This window comes from Micrasema longulum, unplaced genomic scaffold (genome assembly GCF_059751315.1).
Source record: "Micrasema longulum isolate JH-2025_06_02 unplaced genomic scaffold, ASM5975131v1 h1tg001714l, whole genome shotgun sequence".
Classification (NCBI taxonomy): Eukaryota; Metazoa; Arthropoda; class Insecta; order Trichoptera; family Brachycentridae; genus Micrasema; species Micrasema longulum.
The window spans coordinates 208,843-231,240 of record NW_028278892.1 but is presented as its reverse complement, the minus strand read 5'-3'; the positions used below and the strand labels follow the sequence as shown (position 1 = coordinate 231,240).

Genomic DNA, 22,398 nt, shown 5'->3' with positions numbered 1-22,398 from the left:
ACATGTTTGAGGACCATATTATTCATTACAACAACCGAATTATCCGTACTCTCAGAGAATCGAAATGAATCTGATATGTTGCATACTTCTAATTCCTTCAATTATTTATTGATACATTGTGTAACGAAGACATAGATGCACAAATTTGTCCACAATGAGGAAATTTGGTTTTTTTTATTTTGTTTAAAATATAATAAATTATTATATTTTAAACTCCTTAGATATTACCAAAGATGATTTAAAATAACACAAATGTTTTAAAATAGAACAATATGACGTGTATCTACATTTAATCGGATATCATCAAAATTATTGTGCTTCTAAGAAGGACTGTGTATTTTAACCCTTTGATCCCTGAACATAGATTTACTAGAGTTTTTGAATGATGTTACTTATAGCCTAAAAATGATTACATATTTTTCTAGTTATTGTTTGTCATTTATAACCTTAAATTTATGAACCAAATCGTCAATCCGCTGCAATTCACAATGTATGGGGACTAATCCAAAATCCATTTTATATTCATTTACGTGAAAATACAACACATTTGCGTTTGCATAAAAAACCATCGAATCCTAATTTTTAAAATCTAAAATACATTTAAAAAAAGGTGGTATAAACTTGCACCGTCAAGGAATAGCGATATAAAAATGCTGTTATTTTTTCAAAACGATATATTTCTAAAATAAAAAAACTAACCTAATTAAACCACAAAAATATTGGTAAAAAATAAATTACGAGCTATAATTATTTTATTTTTTTAGATTTTTTTTTATAGAGAAATATTAGCATTTTTATAATCTACCCAAACATTTAAATTTTGGTGGCCATTTTCAACGAGTTGTAAATAACTCACTATTAGAAAATGGAAATCAAGTTGCGGTAGAGTAGGGTTCGAACCTCGGACCTCTGATCCGTGAGTCCGCAACACTAGCCACGGGACCACAACCCGATTCGATATTTTTTTTAGAATTACAATTTTGAAGCTTATAAAGGAGTAGTAATTTAACACGATTACAATATTGAAGCTTATAAAGGAGTAGTAATTTGGAATTAAATTAACATCAAAATGGCCGAAACTACTAAAAAACGTCCAAATATGTATCGACAGTGATTAGTTACATCAAATGAATTCTCAATAAGAGATATATGAGTTATTTCACACCAGGACAAATTTGTACCGTTAAGATGGAAAGGGTTAAGATGCCTACAGCATGCTCGACTTTTGACGTGTCGCCAACAGTTAGCCACTAAATAAACGTTTGACTGATTGAATCGGCATTCACTTCGTAACACGACGAATTAATTTTATAAAAATAAAACTTTGTTACTAGTGCTACACGATTATTCTATTAAAATAACACAACTAGTTTCAGGAGAGCACTTTATTTATATAATAATTCAAAACGTTTGACATTTGACGATCGTAACGTGACGGCAAAAAATATCAAGTACCTACGTATGTTTGTAGGCACCTTAGACAAAAATATTAGATGTTAACGTAAGATTTGTCGGCCTTTTTCCAAATTTAAAAATGAGCACCAAAAGTACAAAAAAATGGTAAAGGTCATTCGAAAGAAAATGTTCTGCTCTACAAGAGAAAACCACTCTGTTCATCTTTTCCCAGAAATCATCATGGCGAGTACATCCAACAAGCAGTTGTCCTGGCCTCGGAGTAGCGCAGAACCGAGACACTTTCGCTGTAGTGATCGCCAACGTCGAGAAGACCTGATAAGGCACCGCAATAAGAAGAGCACAAACATTTCTTTAAAAAATCTATCGTCCTGTGATGGAAAAACGTTCATAATTTTTCCCGTTGAGAACCTTGACCTCCTCCAACATTCGTCGCAGTCTCCCTCTATCCTGGCATGTACTCTTCCAATCCCTGATGGCAATATCATACACATCCGAAGTTCGAATAGCGAAGTTCTTGAATAAACATTATCAAGTTGCCAACACTGGAACGCCTTTTCAGTTGGCAAACCTGATACGAACCAAACTTCACTCTATATGTGTGACATTTTAAAGGCCCCGCTCGCTGCATTTCTTCTCGATCTTTCGTCTCCTCTGTACGCAGGGTCCTTGGCCAGTTTTAACTATATTGCTAATTCCTTCTTAAAACTTTATGGTGATATAGTGTGTGACTTCTATAAATAAATATTTCAAATCTAATCCGTGTTAATCTTTATAAATCCGCACTCGCAAATCAGTACTATATATGGTGACCCCGACGTGATCTAAACACGCAAACTTCTGATCAACGTTACATCTTCCTTGGGACGCCGTTGGAAGTATCTTGTTGGACACTGTCTTCACTCGTTCTTTCTACGTGCCCTGTTCATCACAGCCTGCCTATTTAAATCAATTGCACTGTGTTGGGCCCATTGTAGACTTCTTCGTTGAACCGTATTCTCTAAACTCCGTTTTCCTGCACAGCTACAAATATCTTTTTTAGTATTTTCCCCTCAATGTGAGGAGAAACGTCTCATCTTTTTTACTCAATACCCAGAATTCGGAGCCATGCGTGAGCACAGGGCGTAATAGTGGTTTGTAGGTGGTGGATCATCAGAAATTTATGTGTATATATTTTAAACATAACAAAAATGGCGCCTGATAGAAATTCAGGTCAAGTTTACGTCCCAATTGGCGTAAACTTTAAACCTCTTTCTACAGAACATTGATGGACCTTAACCTCGAACCCATCAATAATACATTATTGTATATGTAATATTATTCTGTCGTCAAACCTCATTAAAGTACACGTCACGTCCGGACAAAATGGCAGGCGTTACGGATAGGTACCTACGGGAAATTCTTACGTTATTAAAATGTCAATCCAATGATTAGGCAAAAAATTAAAGAAGAGATATGTTTGAATTATTTACCCACGTCCGCGCGGAATAAAAAATACAGTTCTGTGGGTGAAATAGAACCAAAACCATAGACGAGTGTTTTTGAGTCGATGACTACAAGGTATAAATACTGAAAAGTGAAATCGAGTAGAGATAATTCCCCCTAGTAATGTAGTGGCTGATCTGTTCATCTGCCACGCTTAAAGTCTCAAGTTCGATTCCTAGCAAAGTGATATAAAATTTAACAAAAAAGTGCGATAACACATTTTTAAAGGACACCTTAAAAACAATTAGCTTTGTTGTAATAACAATAACTCAAAAATGTTTCAAACAATGTTATTTCCCCAAAAAAAATATTTCTATTAAAAATCCATATTTTTTTTTTAAATGTAAAAATATCAAAATAATATATTTTGTTGTACTGTTGGAAAATTTTGAATAAAAAATGAATAAAATTGAAATAAAAACTTAATATTTTAAACCAGACACTAAAAATATCTTGTTAGCCACGTACCCATTGATCTTAATTCGCAACAATTTATTGCATTTAAGTATTGGCAAATACGCATTATTTTTTATAATTTCTTATTTTTTCGCGATAATATGCTTGCTTGATTATTTAGTTACACCTTATTAAGCAACCCTTCATTTACTTTAGATAATTTATTTCACTAACTAATATGTTAGTATTTTTATTGACATGTTACAACAGAGATGAAGAACACTTTAGAGAAGGTAATATAGAAGTCTAGGCATCTACAGGGCTTATGACCTGTCATTGGCTGGTTTAAGTGGCCACTTTACACACTATGTAGCATTCACCATTCTGACCATATTTGAACCGCTGTATTCCTTCAATTATTTCATCTGTTGATGCTTGTCTAGTTAAAGAGCTATAATCTATATTTATGCGGGTGAGATTCATCTGATTGAATTATTTCACCCACAAACTAGGCAACGCCTGAAATTTTTTTCTTCAATTTCTATACTTCTTCATGGACCAGGTGGATTTATCAACAATATTTTGAATTTGTGGAAATTTTTGTAAACAAGGACTGGATTCAACTCCCTGGGGAACTGGTAATATTTACATATTAAAACAGAGAAGAAGAACAATTTAGATAAGGTAATATAAAAGTTTAGGCATCTACAGGGCTTATGACCTGTCATTGGCTGGTGTGGCCACTTTTGTTTATGTACTTACGATTTTTTCTTGTTTATCATCAATATTATTTATTTTACTTTGTATAACTTTTTTATCGTATTTTTTCTAATTTTAACCTTGTCTAACTAATTTCACATTTTTTTCTGTACATTTTGTGTTTTATTTTTAAGTGTTTATTTTTTCATATATATATATTTTGGAAATGCTCCTTGGGCGTTAAATGTACAAAATAAATAAATACGTTAACAATCTTAAAGTAGTGTTGCTCGTTTTTTTTTTGTGGCTTGACACACTTTTGCAAAACACCATAAAATTATGGTGTCTCGATTAGCATACTAGGCTGCCCGCTGCCGATACAAAGGTTGTTTATGAATGAACCCATTTTGGTCAAGTTCAAGGCACAATAATGCGAGGCTTGTTTTCTTAAGGCACTTAACTTTTTATTGAGGAAAAAAGTGAGGACATACAAACGAAAAAGTTACTTAACAATGTTTTGAGTATGTCAAAATTTTTGCAGACAGGCTGGATTTCCTCCCAAGGGAGATATTTAGAGCTAAATTTGCTGCCACATAAAGGGAAAACATTTTTGTTAAATACATGTTTTTAATAATAATCGTGGTTTATTAACAAAAAAATACTATTTCTGTATCTACTGCATACATAATTAGGTAAAAGATTTCTCTGGATTATGTCTAGTCTGCCTAAGTAGGTACAACCTGTTTTAAGGTAGACATTTTTATGCCAAATAAACAATAACATGACCACTTAATAGTTAATTTAGTATACAGATATACGATATTTGATAATAACATTTATTTTAATTTGTTGCAACAGAGAGGGAAAACATTTTTGAGAAGGTAGTATAGAAGTCTAGACATTTACAGGGCTTATGTGAATTGGTTCAGCCGGATGAATCTCACACACATACTTGCGAACCCGGCAAAATCCAAAATAAAAAAAGGGAAATTAATGGAAACTAATTCAGAATACTTTTTTTACAATAATTTTTACTTTGTCAGTTAAAAATAAGGCTTAATTTGTAAAATTTGACTTTGAAATTATCGGCTTTGTTGCAAACATGGCAACCTCTTCTTGAGTATTGCAAAGTTGGTAATAATATTTCATTTATTATTTCACTACTGTTTCTTGACATAATCATGCTTATGTCATCTCTGCTTGCGTATAAAATTTTTACTGATTATGATTTTTTTTAAAGCAGTTTTGTTTCAGTTTTTTGTGATTTGTTCAAAATGAAGAAGGGTTTCATCTCTTTTACTTCACAAAAGTCGACATTGAAAGCCCCCACCCTCTTACCCGAATACGTTTTAAAGGACTTGTGGCCTCTTTTTAGATCCGCACATGGCAAAAACCATTTTTTTAGATGTAATGAACGGTATTTTTTTTTTCAAAAAAATCTTTGTTTTCAAAAGATTCGCGTTTTTTTATTTTTTAAATTTACATTTACTGCTTTTAATGCCTCGATTGCCGTCAGAGCAACCTAAGTATACACAGTTAATTTGTCTGATACCCTCAATAACTTTTTCTCAATTCTGACGGCGATGGGGCATGTCAGTTCATTAGCCTGTTCGTAAACTGGAAGAAAAAAGGTCAATCGGGAGAACCAGAACCGTTACCAAAAGTTGACAGATGGAAGAGTTGAGGAAATATGGATGTTTAAACATAGGCAGAATGGTGAATGGCCACTTGAACCAGCCGGTGACAGATAATAAGCCCTGTATGTGACAGGGTTCAAAGAACACCCTGTATAGAGCACAATGATTTTTATCGATCGTTCATACGGCCTTTTATTTAAAATTGTTAAAAACAAAACAATTTTTTTTTCCATTTGAGGATGAAACTTAAAACCTTGTGCATGAAAATATAACGAACCCACTATTATCAAATCAAAATAAATAAAATTAAATTAAATAAAAAAAGAACATTATGTGCAGGTGTAATATTATTATCATAACAATTACGTATTCGAATTTTGGAAGGGGCCAGACGTCCATATTCCCGACTCAAAAATATTTTCCCTCAAATTCAGAAAAAGTTATTTGTCAGTATTCTTTTGTTTTGGAATTATATTTTTTTGTTATTATTAAGAATGGGGAAACATAACATGCTACGAACACCGATAAAAATATATGAAATAGATTAAGAAAACTTAATTTTATTTTCAAAATCAACATGGATATTGTGGAGTAATGTTTTTATACATAACTTTTAAAAAAAAATGACACCTTGATAAGCGTGACGTTAAAATTCACGACGATGTTCTCTTTAAATTCAAACGGTCACAAAGTTCGAAATTTACACGAATCGTGAGGTATTAGAGGCGTGGGAAATGCAATGACCGTTTTCGCCGGAATTTAAAAAATGCTGCAAATATCTAGTAAATTTTTTATTCGTGTTTTTAAAAATATTGAGAAGTAAATAATAACACTGTTTTCCAAAATACTTTTCTGATGAGGAAATCTCTCTGTGAGACAAAGGTCCTCCTAAATGGGACGTCGCGTCGTAGGCGTTCCCAATACAATAGGAGCCTGCGGTGGCCAATAAATAAAATCAGGTGCTCAAATGGAAGACGCGAAAGACAACGCAGAACAATACTAAAAAAGTAGAAATAGTACTTTCCGAACTTTTTGCATTTCCAGTTATTAAAAAAAAATATGCATGCGATCATCGACAAAAATATACGCTGCAATTTTGATTTGTGGATTTAGACAGCAACACGGCGGGCAACAAAATCTATAGACATATATATAAAAATGAATCGCCGCTGTTAGTCTCGCAAAAACTCGAAAATGGCTTGACTGTGACGTGCGGTTTTTTGCTAAATTTTCTAATTTACGTTCTCAAGGTTTATAAATAATAACATCTTCAATATGTTAGGTGGAAAAAAGTTAGAAGCATGTATTATGTGTTTTTCATCGATTTTCGGGGTTGCATTCGACTAAAATGCATATATTGAAAATTACGGAAAATGTTGTTTATTTTGCATATTGAAAAAAGTATGTATTTTAACGTTTACAAACAACAATTATTTTTAATTGATTCACTTCCTTCCTTTTTAAAAATTTCTATACATTAACCTATTTTTGATGGATTTTTATTAAATACTTAAATAATTTTAACTGACATTTGATACATTTTCGAAAAACGGATTCTTACACAAAATGCACCAATATTGGTAAGTAGGGCAGATTTGACATTTGCAAAAAGAGTTCTAAATTTGAAAATGAATTGATTTATGTTTTGGAATTCAACTATAAACAAGTACCTAGATACCTACTTAATTTCAATATTTGAATATTAATAATTTTTCTTTTTGGAATTCAATCATAAACAAGTACCTAGGTACCTACTTATGGATAAAAAGTCTTATTTCTTTTATCCAGACAGTTTTTGCACGCTTTCACGACACTTTCAGTCATTTTGCTTATCATTTATTTTGGTTTTGAATATGTCAAGATCACGTCGAAACACGACTGACGGTTAAAGAATGACTAAATTCGCGAAAGGCATTAGTTAAGTGTCATAATTTTTGAAGGCTTTGATTTTTCTTCATTAACACGTATTCTCGTATTTTCTCCATGGATTATGGCACTATAGTAGTGACTTTTGCACAATTATGATTTAAGTACGACGGGGACTTTTAGCCAATCATATGAGGAGATAAAACGAATTACGAATGTATAAAAAGCTCAAAAAGGTCCAAAAGAAATAACGCGTGTCCTTATTTACGAAAAAACGTTTGTTTAACCAAGTAATAGCAGGCAAGCTAACGTTTGTGCAGGATAACGTCTTTCCGTCTGTTTTTGAAGCAGTTTTATACACCATTTGACGTTTGATAATCAGTGTGGCCATGATATGAAGCAAATAAAAAAATAAAAATCTTCAAATTAATCAGCCTCTAGAAGGTAGAGAAGATCCAGAATACCACACCTGGGGAGTTATTCCCTATAAAATGTTTTCCATCTTTGTTTTAATATGTTTATCTTAATAGTTTCCTACGCAGTAAAACAACAAGATATTTTTAGCGCCTACGTCCAAAAGTTTTTCATCTAAAGATATTAATATTTTAATGGAGACAGAGAAAATATATTTTTTATAGATATCTGAACCGAAATAAAGAAATGATTGCAGAATGTGGAAATCTAGCTATTTACAGGGCTTATAACCTGGCGGAAGTATCTGTTGAGAAATAGGTCTCAAATAGGTGGAAAAAGCGACAACTCAGGTAAAAATAAAAGCGAGAAGTTAAAAATCTAAACTTTAAATGGTTTCTAAATAAATCAAAAAACATATTTTTTAAATTTTGCCGTAATAATTTAAAAAAAAAACATGAAACTTCGAATGAATCTATGTTTCCATTTTACATCGTTTTTAAAAAGTTATAAAAACAATATATGCGGACGACTTAGGAATTTTATATGAAAACAAAAATGACATTGAAACGACTAAAACCATCAACAATGACGTGCAAAAACTATTAGAATGGACAAACAAAAACTTCTTAACACTAAATGCCAAGAAATGCAATATAATACATATCGAAACACAAAAGAAGAACCATAACATAAAAATAAACAACGAAACTCTTAAAGAACTAGAACATGTGACTTACCTAGGACTCACAATGGACAGACAATTAAAATGGACAAAACACATAGACGGACTCACAAAAGTAATGGCATCACTACATAGCCTCTTCTACGAAATTAAAGATTATATACCAAGAAAGGAAAAAATTATGATGTACGAAGCCTATGTCAAAAGTAAATTGAGTTACATGATCGCCTTCTGGGGAACTGGCAACAAGACAGACATAACAAGAATACAAAGACAACAAAATAAAATTCTTAAACTAACATACAACCTACCCTACCTGACCTCTACGACTGAACTGTACAAAAAAACACACCAGTTTGACATAAACTACTTGACTAAAATTGAGACCTTAAAAATTGTGCACAAAATAACACTGGGAAACATACAAGACGACGACATAATATTAGTCAAAAATGCTGACATACACAAATATAACACCAGACAACAACAACACTATCATATTGAAAAAGCAAAGACAAACACAGGACAGTAAAAAATACTACATAATGGACTTAAACACTACAACGACCTACCTTACTACTTGAAAACTTTTACGGGAGACAAATTTAAAATCAATCTGAAAAAGCACATGATGACTGAACTAACTAGACTAGACGAGACATAAAATGACTAGACAATATTAAATTTCTAATGTAACCCTAACAGGTTTTTTAAAATTGTAAATAAATAAATAAAAAAAATAACAAGTAAATGAAAATCTACACTTGAAGAACTGGATTAGTCAGACGGCAGGCAGAAAGTAATCATATTCCGATCACCTATGGGCTATTTTCACAACTACCATATTGAAGCCAACAGCGATTACTAAACGGTTTGTGAGAGGAATGACAACTTTACCACATTAATAAATCTATTTCTTAAACATATGCTTCTTATACATCTTATACACACAGCAAAAACGGGCTCAATTACAAAATAAATGACAAATTTTACAGAAAAACAAAAACGAGAATAAAAACATCACTTGAGGGACAATCAGTTAATATTTATTGAAAATAGATTTTCAATTACTCTTAAATATATTTTCAAGCCAACGACGTTTAAGAATATCCATATGTTTGCAGACTGGGAAAACATTTAAAAAAAGGAAATATGGGAGTCTAGGCATTAACAGGGCTTAAGACTTGTCATTGGCTGGTTTAAGGGGCCACTTTGCATACTGTGTAACATTCACATTTCCTCAACTCTTCCATCTGTTCAACAAAAAAGTTCACAAAAGTCAACAGATGGAAGAGTTGAGGAAATGTAGATGTTCAACCATAGGCAGAATGGTGAATGTTACACAGTGTGTAAAGTGGCCACTTAAACCAGCCAATGACAGGTTATAAGCCCTGTAAATGCCAAGACTCCCATATTTCCTTCTCCAAATCGTTTTCCCTCTCTGTTGCAACAAATTTAAATAAATGTTATAATCAAATATTGTTTATTTGTGTACTAAATTAACTATTAGGTCGTCATGCCATGGTCCCTTAAAATGCTCGGATTTGTTCTTAGAAACGCCAAGATTTTTTCAAATATTCTGATTCAGAAAACATGGTATAATTCCTTGGTAAGAAGTCGCTTGGAATTTAGTTCCATCATTTGGTCGTCAAATAAAACCACACATTCCTTAATGATTGAGAGGGTGCAGAAAAATTTTCTGCGTTATCTGTATCTCAGGGAGTATGGATTTTATCGGTGGCTTTTCCCGACTGACTTCTTACTAGGAATGCTGAGCTACCAATCATTGTTGGGGAGAAGGAATATTCATTTGGGTGTTCACTTTTCTCAACTCATTGGTGGTCGCATACATAATTCTGATATTCTGAATGAATTCGGTATATATGTCCCTGATAATTATCTTCGACAAAGGTAACATAGGTTGTTCTACCTACCACGACGCAGAACCAACCCGCCATTGTGGGATTACTACTCTTGGAGGGCAAATTCCAAATTGTAATATGTATGTCAATTTTACATGACAATTTACATTTTTTTTCTCTTTTCTATATAATAAATCTGATATGTATATTTTTTAATGTGTTGAGAATTAATTGGATACTCTGTAATGTTCTCAATGTAACTAAAAATAAATAAATGAAAATAAAAAATCCAGAGAAACCTATTACCTAATTATGTATGTAGTAGATACAGAAATTGTTTGTTTTTTTTTAATAAACCATGATTGTTATTAGTTCACATTTATCTACGTTTATTTTATTATATAATATAATAAAATAAAAATACCCTAATAACGACAATGACGTATTCCTTATTAAGGAATAACCTTAATTCGAAGTTCCGAAATGTAAAAATGAATAAATTATTTTATCGGAAATCACCAACAATTATTATTTAAACGTTTGGTCATTTACAAATCGGTAACAAGTTTAAGCGATGCACAAATTTTGCATATTAAATATAGAACTGCAATGAGTTCCTCTTGAAAAATGTTACAAGGTAGAACACGTAAAGTATCCGCGAAATCTGTCAACATTTCGCAACTAAACAATGTAAAACCCTCTATAAAACAGCTTTACAGGTAGCCAATGGCTATATAAAGCGAGACTTGACTAAAGTTAATCATTAGATTCAGGGTACTCGAAGGAACATAGTGAGGCATTTCAATTGTATTTTTTTATATCAAACTTAAAGCGCGTATCGTACAAACACATAAAAAAGTAGAGTAAATCGATCGCACAGTTTGTTTGTAGGAAAAAGGTATCAAAATAACAATTTAAAGACAATGAAAACAATTTTTTGATTGATTACCTAAAATCAAATATTGTTCATTTGTGCCTGACTTATATACATTTTACCAGCTGAAATTAGGTGATTTAGAGTTTTATTTGTTTGTACGCCTCATATGCAAATACGACAAACATGGCATGGCGTGATAGAAAATATTTTATAACAAAACAAAACAAACCATCACGCCGTTTCTCTGTAAGGGTAGGCAGAGAGGATAGAACGCCACAACACTCTATCTTTGCATACAGATCTCGCTTCCTCTACATTCATACATCTTCTCATGCACGCGCGCCGATTATTCCGACTTTTGACATGTCCATCTTTAAGTATTTGTTGGATTTGGTCATGCCATGTCTTTCTCGGTCTTCCTCTATTTCTGCATCCATCAACATTCGCATTGTAAATTTTCTTAGCCGTTCTCTCGCTGTCCATTCGTTCTACATGTCCAAACCAGCGCAAAGCTCCTTTCTTGATTTTGTCGAAAATGCTTGTCTCAGCCTTACATAATGTACGGATTTCAACATTTGTACATCTATCGTACATAGTTTTACCACACATTCGCCTGAGAGATCGCATTTCAACAGCATTCAGCCTACTATCATCCCTGTTTTTCCAAGTCCATACTTCGCTCCCATACATCAGGGACGGGACCAGGACTCCGTTGTGAACTGCCAATTTTGCCTCTTGTGACAATATATTCTATAAATAAAATACTGCTAAGAGAGGATGCTATATGACATCGCGCTCCTCTTGCTACATGTTAAATAACGTGATCTTAAGTCACGCAATCCGTTAGCGGGGAGTCAGGAGGGGGAATGCACGTAAAATATATCGCACGAAATCCGGATTTCTGTGGTTATTGCTGGAAATAAATAGCAAGAAACACACGTGAAGAGTAAAAAATATTTTTATGTATTATGTCAGAAAGAAAGGGTTATAAATACTGCATAGAACCCAGATGCAAAACGAATATATTATATTGTATTACAATTCACAACGTCAAAATCCTTCGTAAAAACTACGCGACAAATAACGGCCAAAAATTGTAAGAAAAAATGCCCTATATTGTAGACGGTAATAAATCTTGACGTCACGAGTGTCACGATCAATCATGGCGCATTTTCGTGAGGGTATACGTTTTAACAATTTTATTTTAAAAATTATAAATGAAAACATTTTTTAATAATATCTATATTGATCACGAATCTTGACATCACAACTATCAAAGACAAACGTGTCGCGTTTTTCTAGAGACGTATTTAAAAAAATAAAGATGGATTTTTCGAGGCATTAATCTTCCCATTAGCATCCATACCGTAGGATTTTCCTAGTGCTGTAGGTGTTTTCTGCAAATTGAGAAATGCCGTTTTTGTGATCAGCACTATTTTCAGACGTTTATTACAGTTTTTTGTATAAAAGAGGCCTGACTAGCAGAACATAGAATAGAATTGACCTAACAACACACGATAACAAAATCTCATTTTTTCGAAAATGTGGGCTGGGTGCTTTCGGCATAACTACGTTCAATTAAATATAACTCTGTTTATTTCCCATCGTACGGGCCCTGATTTGATGTAACTCAGTTTTCAGAATAAAACAGGTGGGTAAATATTAGAGAAATATCACATACTGCGAATACCGATAAAAATGGATTTAGAATAATTAATTGAATTTTCAAAATCAATATGGATATTGTAAAGAACCGTTTTCATAAAGAAATTGTAAAAAGTTTTTTTTTTTAAATACGTCACTAGAAAAACGCGACATATTTGGGATGATAGTTGTGACGCGCAGATTCGTGACAATGTTCTAAACAAATTGGAATGTCCAGGAACAAATAAACATGAATCGTTAAGAAAAAACAAATTCAATTTAAATTTAAAGAAATTTTTTGAACCTGTGTAAAAACTGTATTCTATTTTAATCAGTATGAATGTATGGTTATTTTCTGTTTTTCTTTTATATCCTTTAAGTTTTTTTTTCTCACGCACTCGTATATTCAAAATTATATAAATTCTAATAAATAAATAACTATAACAGAGTAAGTCACTCTCCAAGCACAAGAGCTAGTATCTTTTTTGATAGTTATAGTTATAACCTTTACTAGATGTATAAAAGTAGATATGCATTAGAACAAAAAAACATGTACCATTTATAAAAATATATCGATTACTAATAATAATTTTGAAAATCGTGACGTATTAGGGAAGTGGCCAATGAAATGACCGTATTTGCGGGGATTCAATATTACAATTTTTTTTTTTTTTTTATGCAACTAATAAGTAACAAAAAAATATTTTTTTACTGCACAGTATTTCAGAGACCTTAATTACTTTAAAAAAGTGATATTTCTCTATTGTCATATCGTTCCTATTCTGAAAGCTAATATATTCCTCACGAGACAGTAGTAGCAGTTGTTGTGAGGTAGTATTCTCAAGCATCGCTTTCACTAACCTACCTGTGAGCATTGCGCAATGGATTTAATGCAGACCACATAGGATTATGATTAATACACTTTTCGGTTTTGCCATCGCGGTCTGACCGTTGCGTAGTTAGTAATTTCAGTAGAAAAAAAAATACAGAATAAAAATTTAAATGTGTGACATGGTAACAATTTAATCCGCTTAGTTTCACAAACAATAACCGGTTTCACCGTTCTTCCACATCGCTCCACAAAACCAAGTTTTTTTAAATATATATTTGAACCCCTGTATTTTAGTAGCCTTACGTGTCATATGTAAGGTTAAGGTACTCGGAAAAATCGTTTTTGTTTGCATTAGAAATGGGATAAACATCCCATTTCCAAGGCAAAATTGATCAAACGATCACAGATTTTGGTTTATTACTAGGGAGTTATTGAGAGAATGGTGAATGTAACACAGTGCGTAAAGTATCCACTTAACCGGCTAATGTCAGGTCATTAGCCTTGTAAATGCCTAGACTTCCATATCCCCTTCTCAAAAATATTTTCCCGCGCTGTTGCAACAAATTTAAATTTAATATATTTCATATTTCAAGAGGGACTCCTTGGATAATAGACGACAGATTGATGTTTTTATTCAAGTATCTAAATGGCACCTCTGACTTAGTTTAGTAAATTTTCATGTTCCTCTTAAACGTACCCGTCACAACAAATTATTTTACTGTGCTGACGTAAACAAAAAAATAAATATCGAGATACGCTGCGATTGGCGACCAATGCAGTGCCCTATTATTTATTCATTATTATTATAATTTATTTATTGCAAAAAAAATAATATACATACTTAAAAACAGGGAATCTATATAAAAACAATTAATTTAAAATGAAAACGGAGTGTTCTCTGTTAATGATAGGATCATTAGGTGCGGAAAGGGAATGATGATGATGACGTAAACACGAATGCAGCAAAAAATTCATGCACACGTAGATTTTGCAATTTGTTTGAAAACATTGGACCAAAGTGAACGATATATTGAACTCGAATAAATAGTACAACAAAAAAATAAATCAGCGATCAGCGATAGCATGCAGGCTTTATCGTCGTAGGTTAGTACCTAATGATAAGTAAATACTTGGCCTTACTTATAGACCTGGCATTAACTCTTTATAGGGCAAATCAATAATTTTAGAATTTTAATATCAAATGCTATGTTTTAAAATACTTGATGCCCAGATAAAATAAATTCGATAAAAAAAAAGAAAAATATTTGTTAGATTTTCAGAAAAACTAAATTTTTCATTTTCATCAATATATTGACCAATGATTGTTTTAGAGTCCATTTTGTTTAGCAGATTGGCTGTAAGTGCAAAGTGTTTTATTGTTTTTATAATCTAAGTATTCAAAAAAATTCGTTAAACATTTTCAATCCTTTCAATGTTTGTTATGTATTGCGGGCTCCACACAACGGATGCAAACTCCAAGTTACTGCGTACAAAAGTGTAGACAATTGAGGATAAGTGTGGTAACTTCCCATTGTAATACGGGCCCAGACTTATGTACGTAAGATGTATCAACATAAAAAAATGTGAGATATTTGTAATGCCTACATACCTTAAAAATAAATTTAACCAATGCTGAATTCTAGCCATAACCAATGTGTCAAATGCTTATTAAGGAGTTTAAGAGAGATTCCGTCTACCTGACATGCTCTTTGCCAAATAGGGTCGTGCAATTTGAATCGACACACATTATACTTATCCGAGAGAATGACGATTCAGCGCACGATGTATTGCGAAATAAAGTGCGAGAAAAACTGCACTAGGCTGGAGGAATGCAAACAGACGTGACAGTTTATGAACTCTAATTGCTATCTTGACCAAGAGATCTCATTTAGTTGCTTGTCGAAGCGCAGGTATGTATAATGCGGGTTAAATCGGTTTGTAGCTGGTTCGTTCCCACGCAAAACAATAGGCAAACAAAGGTATTATAGTGTCAAAGAGAATGGCTTAGGTAAGATTATATAATACGGTTCAGCGCTAGGGAAGTTTATCGATTAAGCAAAGTGCATTTACTTTGTACTCCTATTATTTCACTGTATAAGTTCTGGAAAGTATACAAATAATAAATAATCGGTTATTATGATTCTTCAGCGTGTTTGAAACGGACAATTTCATAATTACAAAATACAAAGGTTTATAAAATTATTGTTAAAATTAATAAAGAATAAATTATCATGTTAAATGATACAAAAATTGCTGTATGTCTACTTATAAATATTTTTTAAAAGGAAACATACTTAGGTTCCCTTATTTTTAAGAACAGGGAGTAGGTATAGTTTTAGTTCTGTTTTATTAAAATCAAACAGTAAATTTGTGAATGAATGCGTGTAAGAACATTGAAAATAAAAACCAAAATATGACATTTGCATATGATTCGTTTATTAACCGTAATCATTTCAAAATACAAATTAACAAAGTGACTATATACAATCGTAATAAATAACATTATAACACATTTCTATACGATTAAAGCTATCAGAGTAAAGGTACAAATTGATTGTAATATAAAGACGATTGGGTTATCCATGGGAAAAGCGAGGTCTAGAGTAGATTCGATCCAAAGATTCAATAAAAAAGATCGACAACAAAACAAGATGAGATCAAGGCAAAAAAACAAAGAGATAAGAGAAAGAGAGTAACAGAAAAAACTAAGTAATATAGTAAACGATGAACGAACGAATGATAAAATGTATATGAAAATGAAATCATGATAATAACACTAGATATTTGTAAAGAAATTAATGAAAATACTGAATCGTTAAACATCAACTCAATTAAATACCGAGTCAGATCATTGGTCTGAATCCACGAATCGGATCGCCGGAATTGTGAAGCCGAAGAGTTTACCAATGGTGACCTGCAATAGGATAGGCAGGAGCCGCTATAACCTTGGCAACCGGTGCAGCGGCAATGACTTTAGCTCCTCCTGTCCTTTCGACAACAGCGTTGAACCCGTTGATATGGTCAGCTGTGTACGTCACCTTGCGTATGTGACCATCGGGCTCTACAAGACTGTAGCTTCCGTGGATAACTCCGTTCTCCAGGTGCTCTTCGGCGTTCTTCGAATCCCCAGTATGAGGGTCGGAGACTCCGTACGCGAAGTCGTATTTAGGATTAGGGTCGACTTCTTCCGGTACGACAACCTTCGACACCACTTGGGGGATGATTTGTTTCTGGTAGACCGGGGCGTGGACGTACTGAGGAGCATGGAGGACTGGCGCCGGTTGGTAGTAGGACTTTTGGATAACGGGTGCAGCGTGCAGAATCGGTTGGGAGTACACTGGAGCTGCTGCTACATGACCATAGTCTGAGAGGACCACGGGTGCCGCATGGACCACGGCCAAAAGGGCCAACGATAAAATCTACAAAATAAACATTTAAATATCACTTGTTATTTTTTTTACTAGATTAATTATTGTACCTATAGAAACCCTTAGTGACTATAAGCATATGTTAAACTCCTTCTAAAGAAAATAAATCATTTTTGGTTTTAGACAAATTTTCGAGAAATTTTAACAGATATACACACAGTGGGTGGCTAAATTATTAGGGACAGTACACCGTTTTCGTAATTTTCATGTTTAGACGAATTTTATGAGTAAAGAAATTCGTTTTTATTCTCTTTTCTTTTGTGTTCTTGCTACCGGTATTATTATTATTTATTGCTTTAAAATTATAGCAAGACTGTTATAATAATAAAAATACGTATATAGTTTTATTCCACTTTTATTTATAGTTTTTTTACCAGTGACCGGGTTTCGTCATGACCGACATCGTCAGACTGGTGTGTCTAACCAAAAAAATTATAAATAAAAGTGGAATAAAACTATAAACGTATTTTTATTATTATAATTAAAATGCAGTTCCACCAAGAAATGTCAGTAGAAAACTCAATATAGCAAGATTGTTCGTTTGTTAAAAAGTGAAGTTATTTCTCATTTGGCTGTTATTAGTGAGAACTGTTGTGTGAGCTGAATGATTAATTTTTGGAATTATTCTTTTGCATGTTTTCTAAGTCTAAGATTATCAAAACGTAGGTATTAATCGTTTCGTTAATACAATGCGTAAATTTCAACGTTGTTAACACATATATTTCCCAAGCTTCGGGCGTATCTCCAAGAAAATCTCGGGAAGTACAAACCTTCTCAAGTACCTACGTCATTACACATATTACCAAAGAGATAAAGCAGCACCCACAGGTATTTCAAAGTCAGTGGTTAACCGAACTAAAATGAAAATTTATAAAAACCGCTCCCTAGGGGCAGACCGGGTTAAATAAAGAGGTAGAAAAAAGATCAACACTCCGCGTGGTTGCCGTAAAATCAGGGAAATCCTGTCTTCCAAATCCTTAAATGTGAGCTGATTGTCTATCTTCGTTAATAAACAATACAAAGAGATCATTAAGCACGTAATGAGATTGTTATATTTTAAATAAAGCACTCTTATGAATAAAAAAATTAAAAAAACTCGTTTATTTGGCCACTATATTCCCATAAACTTGAAAATTACAGGAAATTTGTACAGTCCCTAATAATTTGGTAACCTACTGAATGTATCGTTTCAGTCGTATTGTTGTGTTAGAGATATGATTTTGGCTTATTTAGTATGATACTTTCATATTTAAAGTTTTTTGATAGTTTTGCGTAGAATGACTTTTTTATACCACGTACAATAATTGTGTATATTTTATTCATATCACCACACCGTGGTCCGCACCCGATCGTGTAAAGGAAACTGCATTGGTACACTAAATGCTGTGTATATCGATCATTTGTTACATAAAGGTAAAGTGATCAGCCTTGCGCTTCAGATGCGCCAGTTCAGAAACATGAAATATTGAAGAACCACCTCTAAAACCAATATTTCACGCCCACTGCGCCAGGAATCGAACACAGCATCTTAAGCATGGTAGACGAACGCGTCAACCACCACACTACGAATTTATCTCTACTCGATTTATTTTTTCAGGATTTTTGCCTGAGAACAGCCATCGACTCGAAAGCACTCGTCCAGAATTCTTGTTCTATTTCACACACAGAACTGTATTCTTAATCGTCTGGACACAGAGAATCTAAAAATTTATAGACAATAAAAATCCACTTATCCGGATTAATGAGTGCCAGACGTTATCACATAACTTACTTAAAAACGACCAGCAAAGTAATTGGTGTGACGAAGAAACGCGCCGGCCGCCAGCGCCCTTTTTTATTTTTTATTACAACATCGCCATTTTCTAAAGACGATCCTGATATTTGGCAATCCGGATGACGGGAGTTTGGATAAACGGAGCTCTAATGTAACAGTGTGAATAATACAATCCACAGATGTGTTATTATTTCACAAGAGACGAAAAACTTGAGACTTCATCGAAAATTAAATATCAAAACAACGCAAAAAATTAATGTGAAAATATATAATACAGTATTATTAACAGTAAAGGAAAATGGAGGAAATGTCCTGACCTGCGCAAACATTTTGATCCTTGCGTTCCTCTCGAATTGGCTTGAATGTCCGAGACGGAGTCGGTACTGATGATGCTGTGGAGATCAGAGGGGCTTATAAAGCTCCGTCGAGAGTAGCAGTCTTCGCCGGGGCCAGCGGCGAGGGGAGAAGAGGGGGGTCACGAGAGCGGATCTGCAGCCAGGAGTGGGGCAGGTTCTGCAACGCTTCTCTCAGACGGTACGTTACATGTAGCATGTTGTTGGGGGTGCGAAACATTTGGTAGCTAGAAACACCGAGTGGTGAAATACAACGCACTGATGGCATTTTCTTGACTTGCTACCAATACTTATAATGTTCTGAGAGTAATAATGCGCTTCAGCTGTAAAGACGCCATTTCGCTCTTTTGCATTGAACAAAAGCCTTGCAAATTTTTTATTTGGTTTTTGGCTTAACAACATAAGTGTAACGGACGGTTTCGTCGCTGCGTTTTCGATTCTCGTCCTAAGTACCAACGGCCCATTGTTTTTTTATAAACTGTAGCTAAGTTCGTGATTAATGATGCTAGCATGATTTTTGTCCGCATGGGCGGCTCTTCGATTCGATTTTTTTCCGATGATTTTCCCTGTCTTGTTAAGCCGTACCAGTAGTAGTTTTTCCCGACGTAATACGTTTAAATCAACATCTGAATTGACATAAAATATTATATATACGATAAACATCCACAAAATAAGATCACAAAGGCTCCTGAGGCCGCGGAAATTATTTTATTCCAAAGTTGGCGTACCTGACATGTAGAGGGGATCCCTAATGGTCAGTTTATTTGGTCGCGCGTGTTTGTCGGCCATTCTGTTAAGTCACAGTATTTTTTTCCGTTGGAGAGTATATTGCACGCTCCTGCCACATCCCGTCCATCAAAATCTCGTGACCACCGCGCGTGAATTGTCGGATAGTTTTGCACGAGAAATAGAAGCTTTTCTGGACTCTATCGTGACGGGGGATGAGACGTGGGTTGCCCATTCACCAAAAAGTTCAAAACGACCCCTTCAGCCGAAAAAGATATAGCATCACTTTTCTGGAACCATAAAGGGGTCCTTTTAATTGATTTTTTACCCTAAGGGACTACCATCAATGCAGAAGCTTTCTTAAATACCTTGAAAAACTCAAAAAAACAATACAAAACCGCAGAAGGGTAATGCTGACCGGGGGAGTAAGCCTCCTGCATGACAACGCCAGGCTCCACACCGCGCGAGCACCCAGGAGCTGTTGAAATCGTTTGGATGAGATATTGTCAACCACCCCTTTTATTCACACAACTTGGCACCCTCGGACAAGTCCGAGACTGACTGTTATTGACTAGGTGGCTGCTATTGACTAACAAAACCAGCCAATAACAAGTCATAAGCCCTGTAAATGCCTAGACTTTCATATTCCCTTCTCAAAATGTTTTCCCTCTCTGTTTTAACAAAATAAGATCTAAATAACTCCCTAGGGAGTAAACGCAGCCTTTCTACAAACATTTGGGCATACTCAAAACATCGTGGCATTAATTAATTTATAAAATTACTATAGTGGACATAGGCTATTGTGACACAAGGCAATACAGTTTTGGCTACCATTCACGTATGCAATATGGTCATTAGGGTGAATGACAATATCCGACAAAAGCCCTCCATATAATTTGTCAAAGACACAGCGGAAAGGGCAGTAAAAGTTGTAGAGCTAAATTCAATTCAAATCGCGATGTACGAAATTGAAAATTTTAAAACCGTAGCTCGTTTATTGACAACATTGCTTTTATGTATAAGTGAAACCAATAAGAAGACTTGCGATCTTTAAAACGGTTTCGGGTATGTCGAGGAGTGTACTTTCAGATGAAAGAATTTAATAAATTTGGATGGCCAAACATAGGCAAAATGGTGAATAATACCGTTTATAAAGTGGGCACACAAATCAGCCAATGAAAGGTCATAAGTCCTGTAAATGTCTAAACTAATTTAGGTGGTTAAAACGTGTTTTGATTGATTTTTAACGAGGAAGCTCAGCCCTACAGAAAATTGGATATAGAACAAAAAATGAACCACTTTACATGACGTCGCTAGTTCTTCGGAATCAACCAATGATAAGAGAGTTTTGATAGATATACGGTTAGCGGTTGGTCACTGACCAATCAGCAGAACTTATCAAGAAAAGGGGGAAGAAAACTTAAGACGTCAGACGCGAAGTAATTTAAAAAATACAAAACTAAAAATCATAGCGTCTATGAGACGATATATAAAATTAAAAATATTTTTGAAAAATTGCTTAATCTATTAACAAAAAAAAACACTGAACTTTTTTTTTTTAATTTGAAAATTTATTTATAAACCCTCACGGATTATTACATTCATTTTACATAAAATAATATATACATTTTTCATTTATACTCTGTTGTTCAAAATAATATTTTTTACATCTTTTGAAAAGTTTGAAGAGTCTTTTGTTTAGTTTTGTCTGGTAGTTTATTGTATAATTTCAGTCCCTGGTTCATTAGTCTTGATTGTCCTTGTCTTGTTTTAGAAAGTTGTATATGGTATTTGTCTGATATTCTCGTATTATGTCCATGTTGACTACAATTTTTTACTAGTTTTAGTTCTTCGTCTACAATTACATTAGTGGCTAATTTATGGATAAATTTTATTACTTCATCATTATAAAATGAATAACCACAAAGTTAATTCTTTAAATATAAAAGTTATTTATATTAAAATTGTTGGTTGGCGACTCCACCTTTTGACGCGGGTTCAATATTAGAATCACATATTGCGGAATACAGAGTTTCTGGAGCATTCCTTTTACGCGATGTTTGAACGGAAAATGTCGACCGCGTGTCTCCTCTCGTACGTTGTGGGTAGGTGAGGCCAGAGTGAGAAAGGTACACCGTATTTAGATTAGCCTTTGAACCAGTGCAGTGTTGCAGTACGAGAATATACACACACGAGAATTTGGTGCGATCGATCATTATAAAAATCGCGGAGAGTAAATTCCTATCGGGCAAAAGTCCAGAGTCGAAACCGATATCAATTTTGAAAAATAATTTTAGTAATTAAAATTAA

The 22,398-nt window shown here is 33.7% G+C and overlaps 2 protein-coding genes across 4 annotated transcripts in view; both read right to left on the bottom strand.

Moving 5' to 3' along the window:
* The window catches only part of LOC148274246 (neurobeachin-like protein 1), a 217,125-nt gene that overhangs the window by 28,477 nt on the left and 166,250 nt on the right, over positions 1 to 22,398 (bottom strand). The window lies entirely within an intron of this gene.
* LOC148274252 (larval cuticle protein A2B-like) lies at positions 16,222 to 19,551 on the bottom strand. Its single transcript, XM_088237393.1, has 2 exons — positions 19,327 to 19,551; positions 16,222 to 17,226 (listed from the first exon to the last, which is right to left on the bottom strand). Exons 1-2 carry the CDS (start codon positions 19,336 to 19,338, stop codon positions 16,708 to 16,710), a joined length of 531 nt encoding a protein of 176 aa, XP_088093519.1. The 5' UTR covers positions 19,339 to 19,551; the 3' UTR covers positions 16,222 to 16,707.